Source organism: Camarhynchus parvulus, chromosome 11, assembly GCF_901933205.1.
Source record: "Camarhynchus parvulus chromosome 11, STF_HiC, whole genome shotgun sequence".
Classification (NCBI taxonomy): domain Eukaryota; kingdom Metazoa; phylum Chordata; class Aves; order Passeriformes; family Thraupidae; genus Camarhynchus; species Camarhynchus parvulus.
In genome coordinates this window covers 7,960,580-7,981,229 of record NC_044581.1, presented here as the reverse complement: position 1 = coordinate 7,981,229, position 20,650 = coordinate 7,960,580, and the positions used below count along the sequence as shown (strand labels likewise).

Sequence of the window (20,650 nt, the reverse complement as noted above, 5' to 3'; positions counted from 1 at the left end):
TGCAGTGCTGCTGGTGCCAGGTGGGAGCTCTCTGGGACCTGCCGAGCACTACTGTGGCCATCCCCACGTGGCAGGCACAGAGAAGGGGAACTGGTGTCGTTGCTTCATCATCTGCTTCATCAAGAAAGCCAGCGAAATAAAATAACAGTGAATGTTTTATTGAACATTGTTTTAATACCATATCAAAACACCTTGACTAATGAAGGAAGCTCCCCCCAAGCTCTGAACTCTTTTTTTCCCCCGTGTTTTTTTAATATATAAATACAGAAAGGTTTCCCGCAGGGGCACGGCCACCGGCAGGGGAGGTCTCACCAACGAAAACACGCCCGCCGCGCCAGGAGGGGACGAGGGGACGGGGATGGGCGAGGGGGTCACTGCCATGAAATGACACCATCTTGGCACCTCCAGCAAAGCCACCCCTGCAACTCGGGGTGGCTGGGAGCATCCAGGGGGCCACTGGGGCCTTCCCCATACCCTCCTCAAAAGGGTCCAACTCAAAGCCGATGGAAAAGAAAGAGGGGAGGCAGTTTTGGCAAGAGGAGCCCAGCGAGGGGGCAGAGGAGGGGCGGCGGGGATGCTGCAGCTCTCCAGTCTCTGAGTGGTTATAGCTGAGTTAAAGAGTGACCAGTCTGTAAACATCACCGGGGCAGGGAAGCTCAAATTGAAGAACACGCCAGTCAACACGAAGCTTCAGTTGTGGTTTGTTGTTTGTGGTTTTTTTTTTGTCCGTTTTCTGTTTTTTTCTTCTTTTTTTTATCCTTTTTTTCCTTTTTTTTTTCTCATTGTAAACACTTGAAAGACGGACCCCTGCGACTCAGCAGGGGGAAGCAGTGTCCCCGCTCCCGGCGTGGGGCAGAGTCCCCATCTCAACGCTGCCGGGGCCCGGCGTGGAGATCTCCAAAAGGGAGACAGGAGAGAGGAGGAATTTCCCGTTTAGTCAGTGCAAAAAAACCGAGCAGAGCCCCCGGGCGAGTCCGGGTGGGAGGTGGGGGGTTGTCGGTGAGAAATGCCACGTGCTCCGTTTGGCCGGCTGTCCCCCGGCAGCTTTCCCCTTTCGGTTCGGGGACAAAAGCCAAACATCATGGCAGGGTTTGGGCCGAGGGCGTCCCCGGGGCCTCCCTGGCAGGCAGAGCTCTCCTGGTGACCAGCGGCTGTGGAGGGGAGAGCAGGTCGCTCCACTTTTCTCACACTGTCGTCTCCTGGATGTTTCTTTTTGTTTTAAGTCTTTTAAATTAAAAAAAAAACAAAAAACAAAAAACAAAACAAAAAGCAGAAAAACAACAGAACAAATAAAAATAATAAAATAAAACAAAAACTGCGCCGTTGTCCCAAGTGGATTCAAGTTTCTGGGTTTTATTTTTGTCTTCTTGAGGAATTTAAAGTCAGCCCAAAACTCCAGGCGGGGCAGGGGGGACGGGGAGAGGAGGTACAGCAGGTATAGCAAGGTGCCCTGCAAAGGCAGAGAGAGACCGTCCCGGGTGAGGAGCAGGAGCCCTGGCTGTCACGTCCCACCCTGTCCCACCCTGTCCTCCACTTCCAGGCCTGGATTTAAACCCAGCATGGGAATGTCCCTTCTGAGCAGCCCACCACAGGCTCACCTTAGAGAGAAGTCAGCAAGCACGCCCGGCGGGTCAATCAGAAGGATGCTCTGGGCAAGATCTGTTCACTTCAAACCATGAGTCTATACAGCTGCAAGAGGAGAGCATGTTACCACCATGCTGCTGAGCCTCAGGTGTCCCTGCCTGTCCCCTTGCCACCTGCCTGGCTGTCCCCTCATGGTACCTTTTGTGATAAATGCAGAGGCAGGGCAGCCTGGCTATCGTGTCCCCCTGCAGCAGCTCCTCCAGGCAGATCACGCACTCGCCGGCGTCCTTGGTCAGCACGTCATCTGTGGGGGGAGGACAGGGCAGCAGTGAGACAGGGATCACCAGAGCACTCCCCTCCCTGGGATGGAGTGGAGCCCAGGGTCACTGCTGCAGGGGCAGCCGGGATGGGGTGGAATGGCAACAGTGCTGGGAAACACTGGCAGGAGGCTCCTGTGGAGGCACAGGGGGGACATGGGTCTGGGGCATCTGGAGTGAACACAACCCTTACCCTGGCTTCCAAAAATCACCAACCAGCAGGGGGTGAGCATCACTCCCACACTAGTGGTCAGGAGAGAGGTGGGAGATGCCGGAGCTGGAGCTTGCAGCCCAGTGCTCAAGGCCAGCAAGGAGGGGAGGAAGGCAATGACCCTTTGGGGGACAGCCCAGGAGGACACGTGCCAGGAGGGCTCCTTCTGGCACCACGGGGAGGGGAAGGGGCCCCCTCGGGGTAGGGGGCTGTGTTACAAAGGAGCCGAAAAGCAAAAGGAGCAGGCTTGAGCCATGACAGGGGAGCAGAGTGGAGCAGCACCATCCTGCCGGAGCACAGCCCTCTTGGGAAGCCCAGCCAAGCCGCCTGCCCGCAGCAAACGTCTCTTCAGCCACCCGGAGCCTCCCAGGGTGGCAGGACGCCATGTCCCCCACACAGCCTGGCCCTTACCGTTGTAGGAGAGGCGAGGTTTGCTCAGACACATGATAAAGTGCATTTCCATCTCGTCAGAAGCCACAGATTTGGAGCAAATGGGGCACTTGAAACCTGGAAGGAGAGCAAAGAGATGAGCCCTTAGCGAGGGCAGGAGTCATCCACCCTGCATCCCGGGGAATCCCTGGGGCCATGGGGGGGCATGGCAGCGGGCAGCCCCTCACCTGCTGCCTGCATGGTGACCCTCACCCCACACAGCACCCACTGGGCACCCGCTCATCCTGTGCCGGCCACCAGCAGCCGCCAGCGTGGGGACAGCCACCGAACAGGGGACAGCCGCCGAGCTGGTGCGCTGGCCGTCCCTGTGCCTGCCGCGCAGAGGGCACGGACAGCGTGCCAAGGCACTGCACACGTGGCCATCAGCTGCTGCCAGGCCTTAAAGGGCGAGCAGCAGCCTGGGGCACGCAGCACCGAGCCACTGGCAGTGCATGGGCACGTCCCTGTGCCTGGACAGCACTGTCCCTGCTGCCAGAGCTCAGCACCACATGGCTGAGCCAGAAAAGCTGCAAGGAAGGAGTTTTTTTCTATGGCTGCAGCACAGGACTGGCAGATTGGAGCCTCAAACACAAATGGCTGCTTTGTCCAGCTTTTCACAGGGGTGAAGTGGGTGCTCATCACTCCACTGCCAGCCTGCCTCCCCAGAAGCAGGGGGACACTGCAGGCTGATGAGCCAGCTTGACCTTGACTCTGCCTGGTGATTTAGGTTCTTGGATGAAGCTGGATGGGATGCCCAGATCTGCTCTGTGACCTGGCTTGGGGTGGTGCCAGGGTGTCACACCAGTGTCACACCTGCTCGAGCCATGCAGACCACCACGGCATCGCCCCCGGCCCCACTGAGCGAGGCTGCCCCAAACACAGTTTGTAAGCCCCAAACTCACAAGGAGCAGAACCCCAAGCAGCCCTGTAGGTCGCCCCTCTGGGACTCCCTGCCCTTCCACTGCAGCCAGCTCAAGGCCACGAGGTTTGTCACTGCCCAGCAGAGCAGCGCAGCTCGAGCCGAACACGCGCGTGCCACCACCACGGGTTTGCACCAGAATATCCAGCAATTCCCTGCCTGCAGAGAGGGAGAGGGTAATTTAAGGATCTGCCTTCTAAAAGCAGATCAGGTTTGACTGCAGTGCCGCTTAAGAGCTTTCTTCATATATATGCAAAGGCTGCTCAGGAACGAAAAGAAAAAGAATGAACACAAATTATCTAAGGATGAATCAGGTTCTTGTTTGCCACCATGTGGATGTGGACAGGGCATTTTTTTTTCTTTGCTTCTTGTAAGAGACAAAGTACAGGGTGGCTTTAAGGAGAGGCAGCTCAGAACTCTGCTGTGCAAACAGCCCCTGTAACTTCTCAACACTCCAGTGCTCATTAGCAGCAGTGATAAATACAGTTCACTTCCCAGGTCCTTGGATCCTGCCCCTCCAGAGTGTCGTTAATTCCCAGGAGGGTGCAGCAAGGATGAGCACTATGGATGGTATGGGATTGGCTCTAAAAGGACCTGCTAAAAGAAGGAGCCCTCAAGCCCAGCGCTCCTCCAGTGGGGTGTCCTGCTGGCCTGCAGCATTGCCACCCTGGGAACAGATCCCTGCCCAGCCTGGCTGAGCCACAGGGTGTCTGCTCTGACTCCGGCCCCAATTGCACCAAGCCCCAGGCGATAGGGCAGTGCTGCAGCCAGGGCCTCGTGGGCAGCAGCACCGATCTGCCTCCTCCTCTCCAGCCTAATTTTACTCCTGACCGATTTATACCTTGTGGCAGCCGTGCCCATTAGCTGAAGTCGCTGGTTTTTTCCTCCTCCCAAGTGTTTACCCACTCGGTGTATTTATAGCATGGATAGCTCAGATGGCCTCCCAGGCTGCCTGCTGCGAGACCCAGCCGGCCTCCCCTTGCCAGACACCCTCCTGGTGCCCCTCTCCCCTGGCAGCCCGCCTGGCCCTGGCCCTGGCCCCGCCTGAACTGCTCCTGCCTGGCACGGATGGGCTGCCAGCGCCACCGGCGCCGGTCCCTGCCGGGAGCTCTGGGCACTGCTTCCAGCAGCAACTCCCTGGAACGGCTGTGAAGGGCTCCCTTTGGAAAAGGCATTTTGTCTGCAACCTCTGTGTCAGGGCACGGCATTCGTAGAGGTTCAGTACTGTTCCCTGTGCTGTGTGTGGGCAGACCTCGTTTCCCCTGGTCCCCCCTTTTCTGTGCCAATGTGTTATTTTAAACAGCTGTCCCAGATCTGCCAGCTCCGGCAGCACCCGAAGGGATCCTATGAGACGTGCAACCAATGTAAAGGGAAAAGGCCCCAGATGAAACTGCCTGGTCTGTGGCTGCCAGGGCATGGCTGCCAGCAAAGCAGCAGGGCCAGGCAACGAGCAGGGTCCTCTGCAGGCTCAGCGAGCGGCTGTTGCTGTATCTCCAGGCCTCTTTGCTAGCTGGGATAGCTTTAGCACCGTTATAAATAGCTGGCATGAACACTCCTCATGCTCCTCACTGCTCCCTGGGCAGCTGGCTGGGGCACCGGGACTCCTGACACCGCCACAGCCCCGTGGCAAGGACGTGGGGACATTGGGCAGACGGAGGGGCCCAGGCTCAAGCCCCAGCACGTATGTGGCATCCTCCAGCCAGACAGGTCTGGGGGCTGAGCCAAGTGCAGAAGCACACACACACTTTTCTGGCTCTGCATTTCACAAGATGGAGGGGGGAAAAAAAGGAAAGATGAATATGCAGTTCATAAATTCCCAAGTTTGAGCAGGAGTGAGGCACCGGTGTGGAAAGGCCCCCAGGGCGGGGGCCTGCCCTGCACCCCAGCTGTCGGCACAAACACTTGACATTGCAAAAGCAACTGCCTGTGTTTCCCTCCATGGCAGGCACAGGAGCTCACCACCAGTGGGGAAGGGGAGGCAGAGGTGAACTCCCCACCCCTCCTCCAGGTGACCTTTGGGTGAAGGTGACAGGCAGAGAACCAGTGGGATCAGGGGACAGCCAGCACCAAACAGCAGCAGGCACCAAGCCCGGTGCCTTGGAACATCCCTTCACAGTTCAGGCAGGAGCCTGTCCTGAGGATGAAAGAGCTGCTCTCCACATGGCCAGCCCCCTCCAGGCCATGGTATTTTCCACATTCCCCGAAATCCCCGTTAATTTATCCTGCCTAAGCTGCCAGCCGGAGCAACGCAGGAGATTACATTTTGACAGCTGCTCATGGAAAATTCAGCTCCCTCCCTCCTCCTCAAGCCCTTTATGTCCTCCTCCCACGTGCCTTAAAAAAAAGAGAGGAAGGGCCCAGCTAGTCCTCCTTGCCTGGGCCTCCCACACCCATGGGGAGGCCCAGGGGTTGCTCCAGGGAAAGGCCATGGACACTTCTCCCCTCCCAAGGCCTCTGGTGCAGCTGGTGATGCTCCTGCCCACGGCACATTAAACCTGAAGCTGGCACTGTCACCTCATGCAGAAATGTGTGGGCAGGTACCAGCTCCCAACAACAGTAAGTGAAGAAGAGGAGGGTGCTGCAGGAAGGGGGCTGGCTTGGAAAGGCAGGTTCAGGTCGAGACCTGGACTCTTGTGCCTTGCAGGAGACTTTGAGAAAGCCAGGGGCTTTCCAGGGCTGTGAGACATAGGATGGCAGGTGATCTAATCTCTCCAATGGCTTGGTCTAGAAACCAGGAGCAAGTGGTGCTGGTGCTCTCCAGAGGCTACTACCCTCTGAGTATTTTTAGGAAGGTTACATGGTTAATTTTAGAGAGTTGGGCACAGTAGAGCTGGGAATCTCTGAAAATCTCCACCCGGTGCTATGAATGCTGAAAAAGCCTGGTGGTTAACCCTCACAGTGCCAAAAGCACTGTCACAGAACCGCAAGGAATTTAGTGATGGTGGGAGGATTGAGACACTTTTCCAACCCATTTCTAAGTATCCCAAACAGAGCTGATTCTGGAGCTGGGATAGGAAATTCCCATCGCTTGTGTCTACTGAGCAGTACAACAGGGTCAACCACGCCATGTCCTGAGAGCAGAAGTGGCTGCTCCCTTTGGGGGAGTGGGACCATGTCCACAGGAGCTGCAAGCCTGTCCCAGCTCCCAGGGAAAGGCATGTGCCATGTCTACCTTCACCTGCCAAACCCTCCTCCTGCTGGGAGTGCCTCCAGGCAGATGGCTTACAGGCCATGGTGCCATCAGGAGCAGCCCTGCAGAAGGACACCACGGCTCTGTCACTGGCAGGTGGCTGACACATGGAGAGCAGCAGCTTTTCCACTGCACAGCACCTCCAGCAGTGGGAGGAGGACACTGGTGGGGATGATGTGCCCTGAAGGCAGGAGGAAGCAGCAGCCCAGGCACAACAGCCCACACAGCATTCACCAAGTGGATCCTGGTTGCCCAGTCTCCCACTACTGCCATGGGATAAACCAGGAGCCCTGGGAGTGGGAGCAGCAACGCAAACTCCCCAAAATGTGCCTGCCCCAGGAGGGAACCCTTCCCTGTTGCCCAACACCCCACAGGACACCTGGAGAACCAGGGAGCTTGGGTAAGCTCCAGGCTGCCTGATGATCATGGAAGATTTGGAAACCTCAGCTGCACAGCCCATCTCCATGTCTCCAGAGAGCATCCTGGGCGCTCAGCCAAGGGAGCTGGCTTATACCAGGTGAGGATGCGTCCAAACATGAGATAAAACCAGAGAATATTTGGCCCAAGCATGTAGTCCTGGTGCCTCCTCCTTGCTGAGAAAACCATGAGCATCCGACCTTCCACCAAGGCTTCCCTAACACTGCCAGCTGAACCAGCACCATGCGGAAGCTGGAATACACGGATCATGTGGGAAAACCCTAGACTAATGATTGAGGAGGAGGCAAAGACTGAAGGACCAGTTGGTCAGTCTGAAGCATGTGGGGTTGAGTGAGGTGAAGGGGTTCCAAGTCCTCCTCTTCCTTTACCCCTGAGGGCTTCAGCACAGCCACAGGAGGGAAGAAGGGACCAGGGAGGAGTTATCCTCTGTGCCAGCCGAGTGAAGGAAACATAAAGAGCCAAGATATTCAGACCAAACATCTCCAGGAAAATAAATTCCCCATGGGTTTAGAGCAGCCTCATTTTTTTAAGTGACGGTCACAGAGCAGCACATTGGAGATGGCACATGGATGCACAGAGCACCTCCCCAGCACTGGGGCACAGCAGGGACCTGGCACCTGAGGACTCCACAAGTGTCCCCTGACGAGTGGAAGCCATCCATGGAAGTGATGCTCTGCCAGCCTCAGCCATGCAGTCGGGTGAAGCTGCAGGAGGCAGCACCAAGTGCCTGCAGGCCAGGGCACCCAGCAGAACCAGGCCAGGATCCACCTCCCCCTGCAGAAGGAATTGGCATCAGCTGCAGGGGCAGAGGCAGGAGCCAAGGTCCAAGGCAGCCCTGCTGCCCCAGCAGGACTTAAGGCACTGGGTGAGCTCCACCATGCTGGGCTATTGTGCAGCACAAGGGCTGACACGAGCAGGGACACGTAGGCAGGAAGGAGTAAAGCACTTAAGCTGCCTCATTTGCCAGCTTTGAAAAAGGGAGCGTCCTTCCTCCTCATTCAAGGCTGCAGAGAGGCTGGAGAGCATAAAGGATGGGTCTAGGGTGGAAATAAGATATCACACCTTCCTGAGGATGGAAGGGAGGCAGGGCTGGGGGATGCCAGTGAACCAGCCCCAGATGATCAGCCAAGCAGGGGATGTGGCTTGGAAAGAAACTCAACCATTTGGATGGCACATCTCTGGATGGTGTGTTTGGAAAGAAACTCAGCTATTTCTGCTGCCTTGGCAGAGCGATGGTCTTGCTCCATCCCCATCCCACCCCACCCTTGCTGATTGAGTCAGTTCAGCTTGCTGAGAAGGGAGAAAAGAAATGTTTGTAATATGAAAGCAGCACCCCAAAAAGAAGCTACTTCAGTGCAAGGCCAGGTTTTCCAAGGTCTAAGAAAAGCTGTCCCTGGTGTGCAGTAGCTCCTGGCAAAGGCCACACGTGGCAGCTGTCTGCTGTCAGGTCAGCCACACACCAGCCAAGGGTGGCAGGATGTGCCATGGAACACCAAGCTGGCCAAGGGCAGCACAATCCTAATGCTCAAGGCATTGTGTTTTGGAGACACCTCTGTCCACTCCCACCTGACTCGAGCCACAAAGAGGAGATGTTGCAGCAAGGACATGGCATTAGTGCTTCAGGTGGGATGTAGGGAAATCACTGGGGTCAGAGAGATGCAGGACACAGAGCGGAGAGGCTGGGTGACACCGCATCACAGAAGCCCAAGGCGAGCTTGCTGCAAGCCAGGAGGCAAAGCTATTTCTTTTTTAGACAGTTGGGTTCTTATGGAGGTGGTGGGGGAGGATGGGAAGAAGGAGAACAGATTGCAGTTCTGGGGCTGAGGAAAGCTGGAGAGTTGGAAAGGAGCAGGAGACATGGGAGAGGGAACCCCACAGGAACATTTGCTCCAGAGCTCCCAAAGCTACTGATTCTCAGCAGATGGACACATCAAAGCCTTACAAAACAAAGAGGCCTGGTTATATGGTCACTGGATGTCCAGACACCAAGTGCCCTCCTTGCCTGACATTGTTTGAATATTGACCCTTTCATGGTTGCAATTGCAATTTTTGAACAGAAGTATCCAAGCTAAAGACAGAGATCATCTCCCTCATATAGCTCAGGCTATACTGCAGGATCAGTTCCCCCAGTCTGGATGAAAAAGGCAACTTCTCAGGGTCACCCTGTCTTCTGGCAAGTCCTAGTTTACTGCAGAAACACTCCCCCAGCTGCTGGGAACAGGTTTCATAAGTATGTGTAGCCCAAAGCTAATTTTAGAATGCCAGAGAAGAGCAAAGTTAAGCAGAGGGGTCCTGGGTGATAGCCCAGTGAAGGCATTAACACCTCCAGCTCCTGCTGTCGGGCTGCAGGGCTCAGATTTACCAACTTACAACCTATCCATGGCTCCTGCTAGTCACAAAACAGGTCTGGGGCCATGGCATGGCTCAGGAGAACTGCAGGGATGCTCTGGTGCTGCCTCCACACTCTCAAGGGACATTCAGGTGTTCAAATTCACTGCCCAGAGCGGACAAGGATCCTGCAGGCACACCTGGGAATTTCCAAAGGGTTTGCCTGAATGCCTGCTTTTTTCCTCCCACGTATTTCTCATAGGAAGGAGGAGGCCCAGCCAAAGCCCTGCTGTGGGCAGCAATCATTGGCAAGATGCACAGAGCCAGCAGGTGATGAGGGGGTCCCAGGTGCACTCTGGCAGCACATTGGGTTGCAGCAATTTGGAAATCAGAGCAGGAAGGGGCAGAATTTGGCACTTTGGCTTGGCAAGGGCTGGGAGGGAGCAGCAAGGCAGTGTCACGTGGGGACTGCTGGGGTGAGTCATTTCTGACTAAGACATCCGCTGGGGAGGCACCCACGGAGTCCCCACTGCCAGGCTCCAGCACTGAGGCGCTGCCAGAGGAATTCCCGCTTTTGGAAAGGTTGAAACACCAAAGCCTGACCTGAGCCACTCCCAAACCCAGCTGGATCTGACTCCATGGGGTGATTTGCTTCCTGACCCCTGGGTTTTTCCAAAGCAGAAAACTTGTGCTGTGATGCTGCAGAGGCTCATCGTGCCTCATCTTCAGATGATCTCTGGAGAGGATGATGGGACACTCCAGAGGCACATGATGACATGCCCTAGCTTTGTGATGCTGGGAGTATGGCCAAGCACTGATGGCACCCACGTACCCCTTCCTGCCAGGGAGTGATCCCAAACAGCTCCTGGGACACCTCCTGCCCAGGCATTCCACAGCAGCACTGCATAAAGAGCACCGTGGAGGGTGTCTTTGTGTCTTTGTGCCTGGGCCATGGTGGCAGGATCACTGAGGCAACTGTTTTCCATCAGTGCAACATCCCCAACCCTTGGGGTGCGTGAAAAGAATAACACATTGCTTTTTTGGGGTAGAGAAAGGGCAATTTGTATGTAGTGGGCAACAATCAGAGCATAAAAGGCACACAGAGCTGCACCCACCCACAAGAGTGCATGCCTAGGGAACACTTGTGGACAGTTCACAGTGGTTATTTCTGCAGAAAGACAAAAAAAAAATTTGAAATTTTTCCACTACTGGAAAAAAAAAATCTTAGTGAGGAGCATGCTGCAGAGCAAGCCCTGACCTCACCTGCCCCTCACATGGTAGGAAGGGCTGCATAGCACAGAGCATCTCCCTGCTCCCCAGGAGAGGCTGTGATTGCTGAGGGAGACCCAGTGAATGCCCCAGCCCACCAGGACAGCAGCAAGGGGAAAAAGAGGTGCAAAGCTGGGGGTGATCACCCTTCTCTGTTGTACTTGGTGCAGAAGGGGAGGGATTCTCCACAGCACCCAGACAGGCAGCATGAGCACTGCTTTGACAGCCAAAGGCCAGGGATTTGGGAGGGAGATCTATGTTGAGGATGGGGATACACCACTCCAGAGCTTGCCAGCTGCCTTTGCAGCATGGAGGAGGCTGGCAGACAGAGCCAGCTTTCTGCAGCCCTCCAAACACAAAGCATAGCATCTCAGAGGAATGGGACCCTCAAGAGTGGCAGGGTCTGCCCACGCTGGATCCTGCTGGAGGAGGTAGGAGGGGTTGCACACTGTGCCACAGGCAGGAACAACCCTGCCCAGGTGCTCCACCTTCTCTGTCCTTTTGCTTCAACATGTGCCAACCTCCAACACGAAAAGGGCTCCTTCTGAGGAAGGAGACAGTGGGGCTGCAGATGACAAAAATCCCAGCTGTGGGATTTGAAGTTCTCTCTTCCCCATCACAAAAGGCAACGCCCAGAGGAGCAGAGTGTAATCCCCTTTCCCAAACTGGGCAGGGGCTTGTGAAGCAGCATCTTCCCATGAAACATTCACCCAGAACTGGGTGCAGAGCGCCACCTGTTTTGTACCTGTCTACAGGGAGCAAAAATAAATCAAAGGCATCTAGAAACACCTCAGAAGGCTAAGATCCAGGCAAATAGCTGTGAAATCAGGCACAATAAATAAGCAAATGGACATTAGTTTCAAAGCAGCAAGATCTGACTGGGGATGAGCTGAAATGCCAAGGCAGCCAAGGCAGGGTGCTCAGCCTCAGCCTGTCCTGCTCAGCACCAGCTTACCTGAGGGTTGGCTCCAAAACTGATCTCAGCCCAGACTGACTCGACCTCCCTGCAGAAAATAACTTGGACATCCGCCTAGAGCCAACCTCGCCTCCTTTTCCCTGGCTACAGATGTCCAGGCCTTGGATGCATGGATTGAAAGGTGGATCTAATTCCCCTGCAGCACTTCTGATGAAGTGCAGCTCCATCACCTTGTAGAAAGAGCTCCAAAATTAATTACTGCAATTACCCCAGCTGCAGGAGAAACTGCAGGTTTTCCCCTCACTGGTGACAAAGGCTTCTCCAAAAAACAATCCCCCAGATGCCCACCAGCCCAAGCTGTAATGCAACCATCCAGGATGTGAAGAGCAGAGCCCCTGGCACCACTCTCAAATCACCGAGCTGTGACCAGAGAAACTCACAGCCACGGTGAAAGCCAGGGGGAGAAAGAAGAAGGCAAGGCAGCTTTCAAGGCAGCAACAGGCAAAGAGACACAGAGGACATGGAAATGCCAGTGGCCTCATCCTGGAAGGAAATAAAATGCTGGCAGGGACATGGGATAGGGTCAGCATCACTGAGTTCCCCTGCCTGACGGCTGCTTTCCCCCTCTTGTGTTGCAGGCAGCTGGCCTCTAAAAATACCCACTGTTGTCACGCCGTCCTGCCTGCTTGGGCCAGGAAACTGCTCTGAGCAGCTTTCAGTTCCATTCTTCATCTGCACTGCTGTGCTTTCCTCACCAGGATCTGTCCCAGCCCCCCTCCTGTGCCTGGCAGGTCTCTGCCAGGTCTCTCTGGATCTATGGCTATAACTCAATTGACATAAACTCAATTAACCAAGGGTGCTAACAGGGAATATACAACCCTGGGGAATTTCTGCTAGGGTTGCTTAAACTAGCAAAAAGTAAATATTTCTACAGCATCTCTCTGCCTCTCTACAAAGTGCCACAAGACTGTTCACAGTCTAATTTCATGCCACTGATGGGAACCCCACAGCTACATGAGTGTGCATGAGCACAGAGAGTCACAAATTTCAAGGTCATTCAGCCCAGGACACCAGCAGGGTCAACCTGGTGCTGATGCCAGCCAGCTCTGGTCTATAGGGAAGGAGGGGAGAGAAGGGTCAGCTTCACCTCAGAGGTGCAGTACAGCCTCTCCAATGGTGAGGTACCATCCCCACTGGCAAAACACACCCTGGATGGAGCATCCCCAGCTGCCCACAGACCCACATTGGGTCTGAGTGATGGATCTGCTCAGGTTCAGCTGGTGGCACATGGCACAAACCTGGAGGCACAGGGACCACAGCAGGCAGCACCAGTGTATCAAGCCCCCTGCCAGCAGCACAGAAATCAGCCATGAAGATCTGCCTGCTGCTTCTCTGGCCTTTCCTTCCACCTTCCTCAAATCCCAGATTCTACGGATCTGCAGTGGGCTGGAAAGTTAAACCATGACAAGAGAGAAGCAGACCCTGTCCCCCAGTACAGGCACTCCCCTCCCCTGCCTGCAGCCCGGCAGGGCAGGAAACCTGCCAGCAGCTGGCTCTGCCCATGGGAAATGCTGTGCAGCAGCACGAGAAGAGGCCCCAGGCAGCAGAGCTTCCTGAAGCTGCACCTCCAGCAGCCTCCCTTCAAAAAGCACTCAGCAAAAGCATTCAGCCACACAGCACCTGCAAGGGACAGCATGAGCACCCCTGGGGGGGGACTCAAGCCCCCAGTGGGTTCACCCCCATTTGAAACCTGCCTGGTGGAACTCGTGCAGGGAAGACATTTAAGGTCAAGCTTTAACCAGTCTTGCTCTATCTGAAATTAAAAAATTGGTGCACCCACAGGGGGAGGCTTGTTGTACCCTGATGTGCAGCCAGGCCAAAGCAAGTGGGCAAAGTGCTCTGCATCAGGGCCTGCTGCTTTACAGCATCACTTGGCTGCTCAAGCACATCATTCCCAAGCCCTTGTGATTTCAGTTTTCAAGGGAACCAGGAGAAAGCCAGGTCACATTTACTCAAAACCAAGTACTCAGCACATCTGGGGTTTGGTGTACCAGCAGCAGATGCCACAAAATACACCTCGTGGTTGCCCACCATCTGCTTGGGGCACCACAAGACTGGTCCCTGCAAAGGGAATTTATCTGAAGAGCCCTTTGCTGCCTGTCTGATCTGTCACATGAGATATTACATCGGAGGGGAGAAAAAAAAAAGCTTTTTTTCTTCCTCCTCCAAAGTGGGCTTTTCTCCCTCCCTGCGCTTCTCTTGAAATTAATTTTCAGCATTTAGCAGCATTTTCCCATGACTCTGCGCGGCTGCCTTGGCCAGGTGCCAGCCTGATACTGCTCCTCCACCAAAGATGTCTGTATCTGATTGATCCTCCGGCCAGCGAACGGGAGAGAGAGGAGAGAGAAGCCTTAATAGCACATTAATAAATAAGAGAAGCCGTTACGGTTATTCCAGTCACCGGAACAAACATCTCAGCAAAACAAACCAGCATGGGATAAACTTACGTCACAGGCTGGGAAGACAATCCTGGCTGGGAAGTGGGTCAGCCCAGGAGCACGAGAGCAGCATCCTCAGCATCTCTAGAAGATACATGAGTGCAAGAGGGAGAGGGCACCCAGCTACCCTGTGCTGATTTATGCACAGGTTTATAGAGCAGAGAGCACAGTTAATGTGCACAGGAATTGGTGCCTCGCTCCTGAGGGAAGCAGCTGGGATTTCAGAGGGCATTGGGGAGGCAAAGGCAGAGCAGAGACAGCCTGAGCTCGCTCTCGCTGGAGCCTGAAGATAACTGCCGCCACCGCCGGCTCCGCGCGCACCACGCCAACGCTGACGCACTCCAACTTCAGCTCCAGCCTGGGTGTGCACTAAAGCTGTCTCTGAGCCTCCCATCTTCAGGTGTTCAGCACTTTGCTCTTCCAAGGTAGCCTCTGCCTCTTGCCCCATCCCAGGTGGATGCTGCCCAGCTGGCTCAGAGAAGGCAGAAGCACAAACGCATCCTCTCCAGACCTGGAGAGCCCAACAGCTGAACACCACTAGTGTGGGGAGTCATCAGGACCACTTCTGCACCCACCTCCCAAATGATCCACAGGTCTGGCAGTGATGCAGGTGCTTGACCCAGCTGTCAGACAGTAACCAGCACCAAACCCACAAAAAGATGGTTTGAAGACAGTCATCTTAGGAAATTTCCACCAGCAAAAATAGATTCAGAATGGCAAGTTCGTGCAGACCTTGGGGTGCCCTTCCCCTGGCCCAGCTCCTGGAAGCAGGGAGGGAAGCACATATGAGGTCTGCATGTTGAAACATAGATTCAGTTGGAAGGGAACCACAAGGACCATCAAGCCCAGCTCCTGGCCCTGAACAGGACAACTCCAAGAATCACACCATGTGCCTGAGAGCCTTGTCCAAATACTTTCTGAACTCTGTCAGATTTGGTGCTGTGATCACTTCTCTAGGGAATCTTCCATTGCCCAACCACACTTTGGGGAAAAACCTTTTCCTAACATCCTGCGTAAACCTCTCTTAGCACAGCTCTGTGATGTCCCCTTGGATCCTGCCAGTGGTCACAGAGAGCAGAGATTGGTGCTGACCCTCCAGTGTCCCTCCTGTGGAAGCCACAGCCCCACAATGAGCTCTGCCCTCAGTCTCTTCTCCAGGCAGAACAAGCCAAGTGAGCTCAGCTGCTCCTCATATGGCTTCCCCTCTACACTTTTCACTATCTTCATGTCCCACCTCTGGATGCCCTCTCACAGCTTTATATCTTTATTGTACTGTGGTACCTAAATCTGCACACCAGACTTGGGGTGAGGCCACAGCAGCGCAGAGCAGGACGATCACCTCCCCTGAGCAGCTGGCAGTGCTGTGCCTGACACACCATGGGACACAGTGGGCCCATGTTAGCTGCCAGAACACACTGGTGACACTGGTGGCAGGACAGTCAGGGCTGAGAGCAGCTGAGCAGCAAGCTACAATTCAGCCCTCTCATTCTGGTGTAGAGACTACAGTAGCAGGACTATCTGAAGAGCAAGGATTGCCAGGCACCAGCAAGAAAAGGCTCAGGACTCAAAGCTGTGGGAGCACAGCAAGGGTTCATCACAGACAGACCTCTTCCCAGCTTGCAGAGACTGGGGGTGCCCAACACAGGTGTGCACACACACCTTCAGCTCACCCTCCAACAAGCAACCCCTATTTCCCACCCCATCACTCTGGAGCCAGATTGAAGAGCACTTCCAGCCTTTTTTGCTCTCAAACCGTGCCTGGAGAAGGACTCAGCCCAGCACCCTGGCTGCCATCTCTGCACTAAAATCCCTCCCATCTTCCTCAGGCTGTGCCCTCCTGCTCCAGGAACATGCTGCTGAGAACACAGCAGCTCATTTGGCAAAGAAAGCCTCCTGACATTGGTGCTACCAACATCCAGGACAAACAGCTTGCTTTGTCAGTGCACAGCAAGCCTGTGACACTCCTGGTGGTGTTGCACAGCAGGATAAGCTAGGCGTTTCCTTGGGCTAGCCAGCAGACAAGGAGATATGGATTTATTAGAGCTTCACTCAAGGGCTTTGGGTGATGAGTGGGATTTCCAGATAAACTTTAAGCTACTTACAGCCTCTGCAAACTCCCTTAGATCCTCTGATGAATAACATGTGAGACACTGAGAGAACCACACAAAGCTGGAGACATGCAGCACCAAACCACACATCTCCCTTTTCTCCCTTCTTCTCACTATCCTTGGCTTTACTGAGAACTCCTAAATAGTCATAAACCTACAGAGGCAGGGTCAAGTGCTACAGGCAAATTCCAAAGTTGTGCAAGATGTGCCTTTTCCACTCATGGAGGTCAAGAAGTAGATCTCAGATTTTCCCTAGGCAGACAGGGAAATCCCAGAGCAGTTTCAGGTGGTGCTAGAACAGTTACATCGCTTGTGTAAGGCAGGCACGCCTTGGGAAAATCCCCATCAGGAAACAGGACTCAGCCACAGAGGTGCTGTCCAAGGAAGGGACAAGCTCCACCATAAATGTCAGAGCTCCTTCCCACCCCATTTGGAAGATATATGTAGGCTTCACTGTTCACAAGAGCAGCAGCTCTCCTGCCCTTGTCCTTGGATGGGCTAGAGACCATCAGCATCTCACTGCTCCTCCAATTTAGGCATCCCAACAGCCATAGTGGAGCCCAGAGGGAAGCAGCAGTGGGCTCTTCTCACTGACCAGCCCCATGCACAGCACCTTAGAGTGATGCTGCAGCATTCACTGGCTTTGGGGACCACTTTGCAACCTCCCTCTGTACAATCCTCAGCACAATCCTCCTCTCTTCCTCCCCAGGCACACCTAGCTCTCCTGCAGGCCTTCAGAGAGGGGAAGGAGTGACACCAACCAAGGAAGAGAGCTCAGCCTGCCCCAACTCACTCCTCAGGGTCCCTGCTGAGGGGCCTGATGAGCCATGAAGCAGCACAGAAACTCTGCACGGCAGACATAGGAAGCAGCGAGGCGCCAAGACTAACTGTGTGCTCCCGTTATCACAGGCACGCTGCTGCAACAACAGCACCTTATCACTGCCCTCAAGTCAGAGCTCCTCGCTGTCCCACTGAGGACCCCACAGAGCTCAGGTTGCACTTTGAGCTCCCAGCTCATCCCCCAAACCCAAGTGCTCCCCAAAAAAACGTGCATTCACGTTTTTTTGGGGAGAGAACGGCAGAGAACAGCAGAGAACACGCAGAGAACGGCACCATCCAGGTCTCCAGAAAGGGGCAGGCAGGGCAAGAATGCACTCTCCAGCCCTGTTATCCACAGGGCTTGGGGGCTCCTCTCCTCAGCAGGGCAGCAGCTCAGGCAGATCCCAGAGATGCCATGCCTCGTGCTGAGTGGGTTTGGCACGTTGGCGGGTCCCCTCATCCCCACCCTCGAGCCATCCTTCCAAGGGAGCAGGGACAGTCACGCGCAGCAATGTCAAAGCTCCTCTCCATTTACCAGAGCACTGCTGCTTCAGCACTTTCCAGTGGCTAATGGAGTGGCTCAGCACCACGAGAGGAGCAGGTCGATGGGGAGGCAGGGGGGAAGACGCAAGTAGCTCCTGACTGCCTTGCTGGAGGTTAACCAGCTGCAACGGGAGATTAACAGGAATTTCAGCAATCTTGAGGTGGCTTACTTCCCCCCTTCCCTGCAGTCTCCAAATCCTTCATTAACTTCTTACACTAAGAGAAGAAGAGTGCAAAAGTTAAATGAGCTCTGACAAGTTTTCAAAAGGGTTTTTAAGCATCCTCCACTCCTTTTGCTATTAATTAGCAACGAAGAACCACCACCGGGAGAGGCTTCGGTACAGACTGAACAGCTCTCCCTGCTGCCCGTGCACGCTTCAGCTCAGCTCAAATGCTCTCAGAGGGCCCCAAAAGAGGCACCAGAGAAACCCAGTTCTTGCAGCACTTCCCACAGCTCACGCTGCAATCTTTCAAGGGCACCGTGTTTAACTTCGCAGCACTGCACTAACTCACTCCAGTGGCTGGAAAACAGCTTACTCCATTTTGCAGCTGGTTTATTTTTCTGAGCAGGTTTTTGCCTCTCAGCATTGCAGTTTAAAATGTAACTGATACTCTCTGACCAACCACTGTGAGCTGCAGGGTGTTTCTGTAATGAGACCCTCCTCACTCCAGCACCAGGCACAGCAGAAGCCCCCCTGGCCCTCATTCCCACAGAGGCTTGTGGAATACCTGGAAGGATGCTGTGCCTTCATCTCTCTCTATGTTTAGAAACCAGAGCAGCAGCACAGTCTGGGCAAGGTCATGGAGCAAGAAAGTTTGCAGGGGCACTTGGTCTCAACTCTGGTGCCACATGCCAGCCCTCTCCATCTGCCAGGGAGCATGGCAAGCACCTGGCTCATCCAGATCAACAGGAATCAGACCTGGGGATGCAGTGCAAGACACACAGCCTCCATCTAACGGAGAAGACCAGCCCCCAAAGCCAAAAAAAAATCCCAAGATTTTTTTTTCCCAAGAAGTAGGAAAATGGGCCCCACGAGACTCTTCTTGCACTTTGTTCTTATCCACTGCTTCAGTCTAAGGCCTTCCTGAAAATGAGGCATTGTCCCAAGGCATATTATGAAATTCCCAGACCACGTCACACAAGGAGAACACAGCACTTGCGAGGGGGACGGGTGGGAGAGAAATCCCAGACTATTCCAGGAAATACAAGGAGACATCCCTGAAATGACTTCCCCTCCAGCCAGGAGGGGAAGGGAGGACCTCCCACCTCGCTCCCTGTACCCAGCCAAAACTAGGTCAGTGATACAGCCCTGCTCGCAGGGAGAGCTCCTCTCCAGACATCAGGACACATGGAAGAGTCCAGCCAGGAGGGTGAAGGGGGTAACCTTGCCCCTTCCCATAGCCTGACACGTTTCCTGTAAGAGAACCCGGCTGGCCTCCCAGCCCTGTCAGAGAAGCAGGCAGTTCCTCCTCTGCTTCCTCCCAAGCAGCACAACACTGCCAGCTGGCTTGAAAGAGAAAACCCACTTTGGCCTTTCCCCGGCCCTTTATCAGATAAAACAAAGGAAAAAAAAAAAAAGATCCCCACACCTTGCTTTCAAAGGTTTTCTCTGCTTCTTTCCCAGTTTCAAAGGCTGGGAACTGCTACACCTGACTGGCAGCCCTCACACACCTTCAGAAGAGACACAAGGTGCCCAGCCTGGTTGCAAAACCCAATGTCTTGGGCTACAGCACCCTCAAGACCACTGTCCCCCAAGTCAACGGGGAACGGGGTGGGGGTGCCACATCCACTGCTTCATATCCTAGAGCCAAAACACGTCCCTTCTAGAAAGCCTCCTCCCTTCACAACCCCTTCCTCCCTTGACCTTGACACAGATGCCAGCTCCAGCATGCACCCACCCGTCTGTGCCAGGGAGGGGATGGGGATGAGGGTCCAAGAGGGGGTCAGCTCCCCCTTCCCGGCTGAACCACGCTCACCGCCGCCCCCGAGCACCCACGGAGGGAGGGGAAGCCGGGAGAAGGCTCCGGGGAGCCGGCACTCACCGCTGTGCGAGCTGAACCACCGCGGCGCGATGTGAAGGGGCAGCGCGTCGGCCAGCGAGGCCCTGGCGCCCAGGTACAGCATCCCGTCTCTATGGTGACCGCCTCCCGTCTCCTGGAAACCGTTGCCATGGGCGTACGTGGAGTCGGAGCCCGGACCGCCGCCGCCGCCCGGGGCCCGCTCGGCCTCCCCCGCCGCCCGTGCCGCCGCCGCGTACAGCCCGAAGGGGACGGCGCCGGCCGCCGCCGGGTCCATGCCCATCCCGGCCACCGAGCTGACGGAGCGGCTGCGCAGCCCCATCGCGCCGCCGCCGCCGCCCGCCCGGTAATGGCCGAAGGGGGGCGGCCCCCCCCCTCCTCCCGGCGGCGGCACGGCGCTGTCATCCGTCGACACCCCCGGGAAGGGGCCCCGCGAACGGGTCGCCGTGCTCTGCTTGCCCCCCATGTGGGCACCGCCGGGCCGGAGGGAGCCGAGCGACAGCCCCCCGCGGGGAACGGGGCCGCGCCGCCCCCGCTGGGAGGCGAGAGGGGGCGGAAGGAAGCGGGGGGGCGCGGGGAGCTACGGGCGAAAACCCATCCCCGCCCCAGGCATCCTCCCCCCGCCGGGCCCGCAGGGGCGAGGGCGCCCCGAGTCCGCCGCCGCCACCGCCGTCACCCCCGGCGGAGGCCGCCGAGGGCTCCGGGGCCGCGGAGCGGGGAGGGAGCGGCGGGGAGGGGGGTGGACGCCGGCAGGGGTCGCTCCGCCCGCCTCGCTGGTGCCCGGGGCGCGGCCGGGAGCCGGGCGCGGATCAGCTGCGGCCCATGGGCGGCGGGGGCGGTGGGGGCGGCGCGCCCCGCTCCGCTGCGCTGCGCCGGGCACGGCCTCGCTGCGGCCGCCGCCTGGTGCTGGGCGCCGCGCCGGAGACAATAGCGGCCGGCAGCACGCATGCTCCCGCCCCCGGCCCCCCGGCCCGCCGCCCTTAACCCCTGCACCGCCGCCGCCCGGCGCTGCGCTCGCCGCCGCCGCGGGACGCGGAGCCGGCGCCGCACCGACGAGCGGGC

The 20,650-nt window shown here is 56.1% G+C and overlaps 1 protein-coding gene across 2 annotated transcripts; it reads right to left on the bottom strand.

Annotated features, from left to right (window-relative positions):
• Positions 1-138: 138 nt before the first annotated feature.
• Positions 139-20,452, bottom strand: ZNRF1 (zinc and ring finger 1). Of its 2 annotated transcripts, none has more exons than XM_030955798.1 (5): positions 19,613-20,452; positions 2,524-2,619; positions 1,783-1,888; positions 1,599-1,689; positions 139-1,450 (listed from the first exon to the last, which is right to left on the bottom strand). In XM_030955798.1, the coding sequence occupies exons 1-4, from the start codon at positions 20,052-20,054 to the stop codon at positions 1,632-1,634; spliced, it is 702 nt and encodes a 233-aa protein (XP_030811658.1). In that variant the 5' UTR covers positions 20,055-20,452; the 3' UTR covers positions 139-1,450; positions 1,599-1,631. The 2 variants fall into 2 exon arrangements, with proteins under 2 accessions (XP_030811658.1, XP_030811659.1); XM_030955799.1 differs by having other exon boundaries at positions 139-1,224.
• Between the last annotated feature and the right edge of the window lie 198 nt (positions 20,453-20,650).

Excerpts from the sequence above, each read along its gene's own strand:
- ZNRF1 (XM_030955798.1), bottom strand. The coding sequence starts at position 20,054 with ATGGGGGGCAAGCAGAGCACGGCGACCCGTTCGCGGGGCCCCTTCCCG. Across the intron at positions 2,620-19,612 it reads GTGGTTCAGCTCGCACAGCG|GTTTCAAGTGCCCCATTTGC; the intron begins GTGAGTGCCGGC and ends CTCTCCTTCCAG. Across the intron at positions 1,889-2,523 it reads ACCTCGCCTCTCCTACAACG|ATGACGTGCTGACCAAGGAC; the intron begins GTAAGGGCCAGG and ends CTCCCCCCACAG.